The following is a 12,406-nucleotide window of genomic DNA, read 5'->3' as shown; positions in this document are numbered from 1 at the left end:
TCTTCCGTAATCGAAGTCGTTTAAAAAATATTCATTATCCTCTGTTACTCTATCCTTTAACGAACTATCGTATTGGAGTAAAACGTGTACATTCGTAACTATTTCGACGATTCGATACATCACATTATTAAAATAGAGCTCCACGAAGGTAATTTTTATCGAAGCTTTCGGTGGTCGAAAAGTTTTCCGGAATTTTCGCGCATAAATCCCAGTCCTTTTCGGAGTTTACGAAAAAAGCTTCTGTTACTTTTACTTGATTTGCCACTCGAGATCCGATCCAACCGATCGATTACTCCATCGAGGGGGGAGTTTTCGCGTCGCGCGGAGACCCACGGCCATTAATCTTCGATTAAGTGTTCAGCGATCGGTCAAGGTAATTTCACGAATTTTCATGAATTAGGAAAACTGGTCTCCCCTTTACGAGACCGTCCACGGTACCCTCGACTGCTACCCGTGCTCTCTACGGGGGAGCACCTCTGTCAGCCACCAGTATGTCACCATACAGACCAGCGCCCCGGTACAATGAGGGCCCTGCGCGCGATCGATATGTGCACTCGACGGAAACGACCCAACGAAAGGTCGATCAAAGCGAAATCACTGCGCCTGGAAATGCAGCCCGATGTTTATGGACTGTAAAAAAATCCTCGATGAATCTTTGTTTAAACCAAACGGAGAACACGACCCGTCGGGTGCATTGTTCCGTCAACTTGGACGTGCAGACAACGCGCAGACGTGTTGCCGACGATACGTCGTTCGGACGATGAACTCCTAAATTTGAAGAGTTCCATTCGGCTATACTTTTTGTTGAAAAATGATTTTTTTTCTAGCAACGGTAATATTTGTTTCGTACAAGTGAATCGGGAAGAATAGTTATCGTTTACGAGTTAAGTGGACCACTTGGAAGAACAAATTTTAATTTCAGTACTTTCTCAACATTGCGAGACAAAAACGGTTTACAATTTACTATTATGGTTTTTAAACGGTCACGCAATTATTAATACTCGTTCCATGTATTTCCAACGAAGTTTAAAATTTAATTTTCATTCAGGGTTCCAGCTGTCTTCTCCATTCACCGGGTAGACGAATCGTCATCGTATCAACGCGATTCCGGGAAATAAATCACTCCCGCTCGCGATTTCTTATTTTCCACCGTCGCACCCCTAAAGTTGGAAGCAGTTACGGGGTGCATAGGCCACGAGCAAAAACTGATTGAATCCCCCCAAAATCCAACACCTTTACGGCTCCTGGCCGTCTGTCGTGCTATGCACACAGTTCCGTGTCGCCGACATAATGGTTCCATTGAAGCATTACCATTATTGGCGAGATTTGGGGAAACGATCGAGCGTGCTAACGGATTCGTCGCAGCTTGCAGCTTGTTTGCAAATAGGTCTTGTATAGGAAATTATTGATCAATTCGTGAAACATGCAATCGCTTCGCGCGTGGAAAATATTTCGTTCGTCTGTTCGCGGCGATAAGGGTACGAATATTATCGCGAAACTCCAAACTCGTTCTTCTGGACGTGTGCGATAAATGGGCAGTATCGAGATAGAAAAATTCGTAGCAATTCTACGATAAATGTTAATAGACGAACGACGACGCATCGACAGTCTTTTAATTTCGCTGCAGCTTCGAAAGAAGTCGATCGATCAACGAGAAACACCGCTTCCAGGGGTAAATAATTTCCATAACAAGAACAAGTGGGTGTTCCATTTTCGCGACACGGTGGCCGAGTGTTAGGAAAATAAATACGCGAGTACGAGCGTTCGATCAATTGGAGTGCAAACGAGACGGGGACTATCAAAATAACAGATCCGTTGAACTGGCGATGAAAAAATAATATTTGCCGATCTTGCAACTTTCGTCTCGACGTTGCTGGTTTATCCTGACCGGACGATAATATTTATTCGTGCACGAAAATTGCGAAATTTCTATTTCCGTTCCGTAGTTGCATTCTGCTTGATCGCGGATTAAATATATATTTGTAAACGTGCAGAATAACGCGTACGATGTAGGTATTAATAGGTTTACACAATCTGCTGAAAAGATCAGCTGCGACGAGATTGAAAGAATAAGGAGTAGGCTTAGAAAATAGAGGATATTTGGTGGGCCGTAAAGAGGCATTAAAGTTTACGCGGGAAATATTTGAAACGAGTAATCGAGCAATCTTCTAATCAGAGGGTGTACCTTCTATCTCGAAGTTTACACAGGAAGTATTTAAAAAGAGTAGTCGTGCAATCTCCTGACCAGAGAATGTGTCTTCTGTCACGAATTGAAAAAGAACTGTAAATCTTGTAGTTGAAAATTAGGTGTTAATTTGGATTCGAAGGGGGACGGCAGGTTGCAAGGTCGATTTTTCCCATCGTGACCGATTTCAAGCGTTCGAAAGTCATGTTCCTGGTGTAATCCGTCGGATTAGGCGGGTAGGCGTAATTTTCAGGCGCAACTTGTGATACATCTGCCCCGCAGTGATTCCAACAAAGGACACGTGTCCTGGCACGTGCTCATTCATTCTTGAACAGGACTCCATTCCTGCAAAGTGGCTCGAGCACGCTCGTTTGCAAGATAACTGGTTTAAACGTAACTTTCGTGTTTGCGTATCTATTCGCCCTCTTTGGAACGATAGCTTTATTACCGAGCGAAAACGTGGTTTATCTGCCATCGCTTCGGCACCATGGTGTTCCATAAAGGGAATACCAATCGAATCGCCGCGATTGCGATAATTGTGCAATTGTAATCCGAATATATCGACACGTTCGTCGTCGAGAATTTTCGACCGATCTTTATTCGGTTCTCCTAACTGTCAAACGTACTCGTTATTTAAAACATTTCTTTCTAAATTTTTTCATTTGAAATACAAAGTTAACCGTGCACTGCACGTGGGAAGGAGTAAATATTCTGCTGAGAAAACCGTTCGTTAAGTTTCTTTCGTATCTGGGAACCCTGTATCCTATTTTAGTTAAGCAATAACTTTTCCATAGAGACGCACGTGGAATATAAAATTAATTTTCGCACAAGTGTGCTAGTGCTTGTCAAATGTGTTTCTACGTATCGAGCTTTTATTTTTCTATTCGGTCACGGTTTGTCCCGAAAATTTTAATTTACCGTTAGGCGAGAAATATTGGAACAGAAGTTATCATTATCGAATATCGGCGATCAATATGGCGGCGGACGCGAGAGCTAGAGAGTCTCGCGTAGCCGCGAACGTGGTTTTCGAGGTGGAAGCGATAAAGCACCGTGGGCTAGGTAAAATATGATTTATTGATAAGATATAAATTCTGTACAACATATAATCCCTGAATCGGTGACTTCACACTCCGATAAGAGCACTGACGGATACGCTTAAATTAAATTAAATCTAGAAACGAGGGGTGAGATCAAGCGTTCGAGATCAACCTAAGAACATCGATGACTAGAAAGTTAAGGAACGCGAGTTAGTACACGTTTGGTTGGAACGTACGATAATTGTATGTATCGATCTCATCGCAATGGTAACGCGTTTCCGACGATCGTGAGAAATTGTGCATCGAAACTGAAAGAAAAAAAAAAAAAAAGAAAAGAAAAAAAAGTCTCGCTACGATCCATCTACGGCTAAACCTTAATCCTAGAAATTCGTTGCAAATAGAATGCTCTCTTACATAGTAAATAACGATCATTTTTTCCCACTGGCCTAACTCTTTTTACAATCGCGCCGCACTCGTTCGCGCGTACTAGTAAGCTCGAACGAACCACGATACCATAAATCGTCCCTACCGGTTGCATTCTCGGTACACGTACACGAAATACGGACTATCGTCGATCGAAGTATAATTTACAGGAAACAGGAGAATCGTGTCGCTTGTAAATTATAGCGCGCATCGAAGAACGTGGATTCTTCTCTGCGGAGTTCCTTCGCGTAGATGCGAGCCAATCGTCCGATGGAAAAATCTATTCATTGTTTTAAACAAGCGCGCGGCACGGTGTACGGTACACGCCGCAACGCATTGCTTTTATTAAGTAGAAGTAAACTCTTTGGTCTTCGGTCCCTGATTTATAAATACTACAGAAGATACGGTACAGTTGCGGAGTTTCGTGCTGTGTCAATAATTTCCAATTATTGGAGTCCAGGTTCTTGTAGCGTACGATTTCTAAAACGCTCGGGAACGCATAGAAATGAATTCCATCCGACAGATTCTTCTGGTTAATTTGTTAACTGATTACCGAGAATCTTCCACTACTTCGCACTGATGTCACCGACGTATTCGAGCACTTTCCGCGACCCAACGCTGGGTCATTACCGTGTTAAAATGCCGACGATGACTCGTACAACGTGCAATTAGAGAATACTTTGATCTTTCTTCTCTGTCTCCTCGGAAGAAGAAGAAACCATCGTTACTCTTCGTTTTAAATTTATTTCGAACGTTTCGACTTGGTTCTATTTCTCCTCGGTGATAATTAAAAAAAAGTATCAGCTCGTTTCGCGATAAAAAGACGAAAGGTAAAAGAAAAGAGAAGAAAAAGATTCCCCTCAATTATTCCAACTCAAAGTCACACCTAGCTACGTAATAAATTCGACCAGTGTCTAATCTCGAATTGTAATTTCTCATTTCTCCTCGTTTACTCTGCAAAATATTTTCCTTTCTCTTCCTTTGTCCCGTCTCTCGTAAAATCCTTCTCTTTCGTATTATCACACGCCAATCCCAAACGGACCCGAGTTCGAAACGTTAAAAATATGTAAACACACGCTTTCTCGTTGAATCGCGTCGTATTCTATCCTATGGATTTATCCGAGGTGTTCGAGTTTCGTCGCTCGTAAACCTACACCTTTGGAAAATCCTCTCCGTCTACAACCGATCGTAAATTTTCACCCAATAGTCCAGTGGAGTTCCAACTGTCACTGAAAAATGTTCTAAAGGCACTGGTACATGCTGTTGTGTCCCATGTGATGAGGCGGTTGCAGCTGATGCTGCGCGTGGTACATCCTCTGATCGTAGCAGGGCTGATAGGACTGCATCGGGGGGCTGACGCTCTGGTCGCTGTAGCAGTCGTACTCCTGCCACTCGGGGACGAATCTCTCTTGAGGATAGGGGAAACCGGCGTGCGACGGCCCGAGTCGTTTTTGAGCCGCCACGGCACAACTTCCCGTGGACGAGGTGATCATGTTCCCGTTCTCACCGATGCTCACCGTCACGTTCCCAACGTTCACGGTGATCTCGCCGGTCTCGGCGTTACCCAGCGTCTGGGATAGGGCCCAGATGTAATTGTGGGCGAACCGTAGCGTCTCGATTTTCGTCAGCTTGGTGTCTTCCGGGAAGGTCGGCAATGCCATCCTGAGCCGCTCCAGGGCGTCGTTCAGGGTGTGCATCCTGTGTCGCTCGCGATCGTTCGCCTTTATCCGACGGTTCCTTTTCAGCTTGAGCACCTGCGAACGAATCAATAGTTGCTGCGTGATCGTTTCGATGATTTCCTACCGCGTGTTCTTTTTCCTTTTTTTTTAGTCTTTTCCGGAGGTTCACGGGGGCTAAGAAAGTGAGCGAAGATTCGGGAGATCTTCGTGTCTCGATAATGCGAACGAGAAACGTTACTGTGATTATTGTCAGGGACATCCGGTGGTTTGGAACGAGGAAATAATCGAGGTAATACGAAGAGTTTGTATATCTCTGTTTCTATGTATCAGGAATGGTGGATTTTGTTGAAAGATTCGATCATCCGTGAAAATATCAGGCTAGGAATATTTCGGTGATATGTTTGGTGTATTTGGAAGATTTTCCACTTGGATTTTATCCCACTTTGGGGAACAAAGAGGAATTACGGAAACGCGTAAGTTTCATCGGGATATGTGGAAGTTTTATTACTGTTTGGCAAGGAAAAAGGATTTCTGGAAGGGCGTTAGCTTCAATTGGGTTGGATATAAGTTTGTCATGATTCGAACGATGTATACAAGTTTCGACACGAGTTGTAACGTCCAAGTAAGCTGCTGTTACAATTATTGCTTATCCTCGGTGTCTATATTGTTTTCTCTAATTTCATTCGTGACTCGATGTCGCGTTGAACGCGTGAACGAGTAGGTTATCGAGAATTGTACCTAAGAAAATGTTTCCTTACCTGAGTAGGACTCTTGCACCGTGTGTTTCTGGTCTTCTTGCGTTTCTCTTCCTTCGCCGGCGGAAACAGAGTGTCCGCTTGTATTTCGTGTTTGGGCGATTCGAAGCTGACGTCGAAACCGGAGTCGGAGGAGCTTGAAAGTTCGTCGAAGCCTCCTTCGCTGCAGAACGAGTACTCCGAGGACATAGCGATTACTTCCTGGACAGCAAATCGAGCGTCGAATAATTCACAGTGGACAATAACTAACCGTATTACTATTCTCCAATTTAAAACAAACGAGGTACACGATTTGCAACTTTTAACGGGATTAATCGAATATTTCGTCCTGCAAGTAATTTTCAAACTATAACCTCTAATTCCCGTTCGTAGCTTCTATAATAAATATGGTAACCTTCTCGAATCGATCAGATATTTTATCTTGCTATTAATGTTCTTACAGTAGCTTCTATGTTTCCATTTGTATCTTCTACAATAAATATAGTAACCTTCTCGAATTGATCAAATATTTTATCTCGCGATTAAGTTTCTTACAATAGCTTCCATATTTCCATTTGTAGCTACTATAATAAACATAGTAACCTTCTCGAATTGATCAAATATTTTATCTCGCGATTAAGTTTCTTACAATATCCTCTATATTTCCATTTGTAGCTTCTATAATAAATATAGCAACCTTCTCGAATTGATCAAATATTTTATCTCGCGCTTAAGTTTCTTACAATAGACTCTATATTTTGGTTCGTAGCTTTTAGCAAAAATATGGTAGCCTTCTCGAATTAAAATATCACTCGACGACACTTTCGGACTTCATCGTCGATCCGATTCGCCCGAAAATTACTATACCTGATCGATCAACCGAGGAGACAACGGTCCTTGTTGAATTTATCCGAATCGATCACTTGGCACAAAACTGATACGGGCTTGGTATTATTTGGAGAGAAACCGTTTGCGCGTGCACCGTCGGGGATCTCTTCACGGCATAGCCGTACGACCCGTTTTGCAGCGGGAGAAAAAGGGAAATAAGAAACGAGGACTGTTCTAGGCGGGGTACAATTTGGTACTGTGAAAGTGGCATGGGGCTCTTAGAGCATATATACCGTCCCGGGGGTATTTTGCCCCCTCCATAAGGGCGGACCGCCTTCTATGGGGCACCGTACCGACAGTTCACCCCATAATCACGACGGAGGGGTACCTAACGTCCCCCCTCTTACCCCACCATTGGCCGTGTGTGCGTTAGACGCGTGCCACGGGTGATGTAGCCGTCCAGTTTAGGAGATTAGAGGTTTTTAGGGCGATTACACCTCTTTACGGGTCTCGTGCGAAGATGAATACGAAGTTCTGCGGCGTATTAACGAAATTGTCGTTACAAGAACCCTCAGGGGTGGCCTAATCACCTTTCGCGATTGTACAGCTCGAAAATATCGTGTTCTTCCGAAAGTAGCCCGTTTCTCTACAAGTTTTTCTTATTGTTCACGTTCAACGTTCTTCATGATTTGAAATCGATTAGTAACTTTGCGGTGCTTGTGACAAAATTTGCGTTAGAGTGCACGCGACACGGACGAGGTGTTTTGTATCTTTGTTGCAAAAATTGATCGCCGAAATTATTTTCAGATACATTCTCTATTCGCTTCTGACTCGCTGGAAAGATGTTGCCAGCATTTTTGGAAGATCGATATTTAACGAATATTTTCAGTGATCGGGAAATACCATTTTGGGAACATTCTTTTATTTTTTACTTTCACGATTTTAAAGTGGCTTGTAAATAGCGACGCCTTGCAACGTTTTCCACTCGTACTGGCGTGTACAGTGGGATATCATCGCGAAGGCGCTCTCGCAGCGCCTACTTTAAATTTAAATTCTACACTTTTTCTAACTAGTGAATCTAGTGTTTACGTACCGTCGATTGATAAAAATAATTAAAAACGAGATAAGGACTCCTTCCTTGGCAAAAGTGTAATTTCTTGTCAAATAAAATACAGTAGTCTTTTTAAGACACACGAATCTCGCGTTCGATGATAATTTACGAAATAAGATTCTTAATCTTACCTGAACCGTAGCGAAGAAAAGCGTACGTAGCTCGTGGTCTTCCGCTCGGCGCAATTGAGTTAAAATTTCCAAGCTCGAGATCGTCGTTGAACGCTGCCCCAGGATGTATGGTTGAAAATAAGTGGACGATAATCTAATAAAACCAACCGCGGCCATCTGTCACATTCGCTAATCAGCTGATAATGCTCGGGACATTGCTATAGAAACCAGCAGGTAAATCAGCTCGAATAGGCGAGTATTCAAGAATAATTCAATTAATCGATGACTCGTAATACGTTCTCCTTTCCCCTCTTCGTGTTACGTGCTTCGTTCGTCGATACAGTCGACCATTTACGTATTGAAATTGAAAATATATTATTACGTACTTCGTACGATATTTGCTTAGAACTTCGCACAAAGCGTTTATCATCAAACTACGTAAAACATTTTTTTCTTATTTTTGCCCATAGATTAATAATCTTGTCGCGAAAAACTCAAGACACCCTGATAAACAGTACTCTCTCGTATCCTCCTACATCAACATACGATTATCCACGTAATATAACTGTCGAAGATATAGAAGCTTGAAATATTTGAACAAATTTTTAACTTTCTTTGTTTTCATTACTACAAATGAAATTCAATATCAGAATTATTTCAATTAATTCCGATAGAAGAGGCTCTAACTGTACCCGAATAACCTGATGACTCTATTCTTCTCAATTCGATAAATGTTTGATGAAGCGACGACACAGGTATCTATTTATTCTCACATATCGCAACATCGAACGTGCGTCGGGTCGCTTCTGTTCGATCGTGAACACCGGAAGAATCAATCCCGGACCGAGTCCTCGGGAACTATGCAATTGCACTCGAGCGCGTGCACTTTCCTGGCTCCCACGAAATATCAGTGTGCAGAGGGATCACCGGTAGCGCGATAGGCCAAGCGGTAATCAATGGTTTCGACAAGTATTAACGGCCATCAATCACACCCGCGACCAATTATTCGAGAATGCAGCTCGGTTGACGCCGTTAGGTATTTCACCGTCGCGTCGATTTAATCGCGAATCACCGGATGTTCGCGGCCATTTTCCAGCTCGAGCAGTCCGGAGAACGCGGAAGATCGACCGAGAAGGGAACGAAAAATATCGGGATCACGTGTGACGTGTTTGCACAACGATTCCTTATCGACGGTATATTCGCGTATTCTAAGTGTACTGTCAATAATTTATTCATTGAAAACAAACAGATCTTGCCCCCGACTCGGAAATCACCGTTCACTTCCGATCGGTGGCTCGTCCGTCATGATTTATGGTCAGCTTTGATATACGATGTCGGGTTAAAAGGAGAATATTCCGTGCGATTGGTGGTACGATATAAAGTTTAAAAAAGAATAATAGATTTCGACGTTGGCGAGTTGTACGATTGAATCGTATCGGTGAGAGGTAATCGATGGAGGCTGCCATCTTGTTTCTCTATCGATCGTGCTTGTGTAAGGAACCGTTCGTTCTCGATTAAAAATTAGGTCTCGTGTATTAGTTGCGTCTATTATCGGTAATGCATTATCGTGATTTATAGTGACACTGATAGATTGTAATTGGCGATGTGAGTGTCTTGGGAAAATTGCAGAGATCTAGGTGTGTATGTAATGGAGCTCGTGATTGAAACCGCTTTGACGATTCTGTAAATATTAATTGTTTAAAAAGTAACGTTTACACACCGTGAAAAATTGCACGCCCTTGTCAGAGGTTGTCAACTTAATTTCGAAGTGCGATAAATTACATAAATCTCAAATCTTTGGTTCACAATATCGTACACGGTAGAATTGCTTTCGATATTGTCTACAACTAGCGTCGTTGCGAAAATGTAGATATTTATTTACAAGAGTGAAGCTAAAAAAAATATATTATTATTCCAGAGTATACGTTACTATACGTCCGGTATAAATTTGACCAAGATCAATATTTATAGAGTTGTCAAACTAGTTTCAGTTGCTACCCCAACCCTGTGCTCGTCTCGACGCCGGGGTAGTAATTTGTTCAATTAATCGTTACTACGTGTGGACGATACGGTATAATTAACAATCGCCACAAATTGAAAAGTTGCGAGGGATGGAATTTCAACGGCCACGACGCTCCGTAAGTGACGGAAAGAGATTTAACTAGTCGTTTTTTTTCTTCTCGGAGCGTTGAAATTAACTGAAAGCGCTTTTAACCTCTTCTTCGTCGAGCGATAATTCCTGTTCTTCGTATTATACCATCACCGATGTATGATAACAGTTTAGAACACGCGAGAACAGTAATTGCAATGGCCGCTAGCCGTCGAGTTTTTTGCGTAAAATTTCTCCCGTACCGTAAATGGAAGACGGATAATGACGCGTTTAATGAGTGAAAATTATGAAACTGTTCGACCACAGAATTTACATAATTGCAACACTTCCAATCGATAATTTCCCGAACGTCTCGGTAGTTCTCTTTTGTTCATTATCGTTTACACTTTCCGAAGAAATTGAAATAATTGTCGCAGATCAAACCTATCAGATATCACGGTCGATAAATCATTCTGTTTAATTGTCGTATTTACGCAAGCGCAAAGTTTCAAACATAAATACCTACACCTTTTCGGTTCGACACAGATTAATTAAATCGAATGAAAATTCATGTATTTATTCGTCACGCCTTTCTACCATCTTCTGTTTTCTATAGCTCGTAAATTTACGATTGGTTACGTTCGAATCGTTCGCGTCGAGATTCACCTCCTCGGCTGTAAAATATGCTACCACCAGGTCGATTGGACTCGATCACGAGCCATCAATGGAATTGATGCTACGCGATTTGCATGATACGGTTTGATACGATTCGATCGACTCTATTGAACTGACACTAAACGCGAGCCGTGCATAATACCGCTCTTTACGGGTTGCATTTGCATACGAGGTGATCATCGACATCGCTCGTGGTTACGGGCGGACGAAGATTGTTTCATCTTCGGGAAATTTCGTAGCCTCGCGTGCTTGGAAATGTGTTCACGTTCGATTAACTTCGGGACCATTCGTTTCCAACCATCGATGGAAAGAAAATTTTAAACGATATTTCTCTCGAAACGAGGGACCGCTAGCAACGCGAGAACAGTTTCATTCCAGTCACAAAGAGAATAACTTAATTGCGTTTTCCACAGTATCGTCGATGATGCTATTTACGAGCCAAGTTTAACGCTATTACGGTTTCCCTGGAAATAATTAAAAGCGTCTCGGTTAACGATTCGAGTAAAATCTTTATCGCCGAGAAAGTTACAGTTAAAAGACGTTTTACGGAGAATTCGACGCGCGAAAGTCACGAGCTTAATAAACGTCACGGTGCTCTTTAGAAAGAGAAAATGTCTTATCGTGACATTTTGTTTTTTTAGCATCGTCTTTTACGCCGCTTCTCGATTTGAATATTCCGGACAAATATCCATAGCCCGAAAGTGTGCAAACTTTGCGTTTATGGTCCCGTTTCAATGTTCGCTTCACTTTGTCTGAACAGGAAATGCATCCTGTTAACATACCATGAAAATAGTGTAAACGTAGCTGTAATTAAAAAGCGTGTTAGAACGTGCACTCCATAGAATAACATGTTCTCTGGATGCGTTTGCATAAGGCTACTCTCTCCTTGTAACTACGCCATTATATCAGGTATTCTATAACGAGGAATATATTTAAATACACGATTAGAACAATACGTGTATTCGCGATTTTGAATAAAAATTCAATTTTACATCCGATGGTGGAAGCACGAGGTGAGAAAAATATCGAGTCAGAATACTTTACAAGTCCATTGTCTTCTGTGACCCGTGTGTACGTAAAGTGGCAAATGTTCATCGATCGAACATGTGTTCTGGAAGTAAAATACAAAAGAAATTCAGCGAAGAATTTTCCCAGGATTTCGCAATACAATATAATCACGTGCAATTTCAATTTCCATAATTTCTACATAATCTAACTTTTTAACCATACGTAACACGTCCACTTATGTAAGTATAAACGTATAAATTCGTTCTAAATACTATTCTTCGGATTACGTGTTTTTATTTCGTAACGTTGTATTTTTGTCTATTATACAATTTCGAGAATACACAAATCAAGAAAGCGTCGAATTATTATTCGCGTAACGACAGAAGTCTCAGTATCGGTATGGATTCATTCGTTTACCCAAGAATCGCTCGAAACGAATCTCTAGGAAGCTCGTTTTTTAAACCAGCAACGAACCCCAAAAGTGGTCGTCGACCCTCTACCGCGAAAGGGCCCGAAAGCGTACCAAC

General features: G+C 42.0%; 1 protein-coding gene across 1 annotated transcript; it reads right to left on the bottom strand.

Annotated features, from left to right (window-relative positions):
- Positions 1-4,443: 4,443 nt before the first annotated feature.
- Tap (basic helix-loop-helix neural transcription factor TAP) lies at positions 4,444-8,218 on the bottom strand. The gene is made up of 3 exons (XM_076307166.1): positions 8,129-8,218; positions 6,083-6,280; positions 4,444-5,399 (listed from the first exon to the last, which is right to left on the bottom strand). Exons 2-3 carry the CDS (start codon positions 6,266-6,268, stop codon positions 4,887-4,889), a joined length of 699 nt encoding a protein of 232 aa, XP_076163281.1. The 5' UTR covers positions 6,269-6,280; positions 8,129-8,218; the 3' UTR covers positions 4,444-4,886.
- Between the last annotated feature and the right edge of the window lie 4,188 nt (positions 8,219-12,406).

This window comes from Ptiloglossa arizonensis, chromosome 3, assembly GCF_051014685.1.
Source record: "Ptiloglossa arizonensis isolate GNS036 chromosome 3, iyPtiAriz1_principal, whole genome shotgun sequence".
In the NCBI taxonomy this organism is placed as follows: Eukaryota; Metazoa; Arthropoda; class Insecta; order Hymenoptera; family Colletidae; genus Ptiloglossa; species Ptiloglossa arizonensis.
Note: the sequence above shows the minus strand (reverse complement) of the source record. Positions and strands in the feature narration are given on the sequence as shown.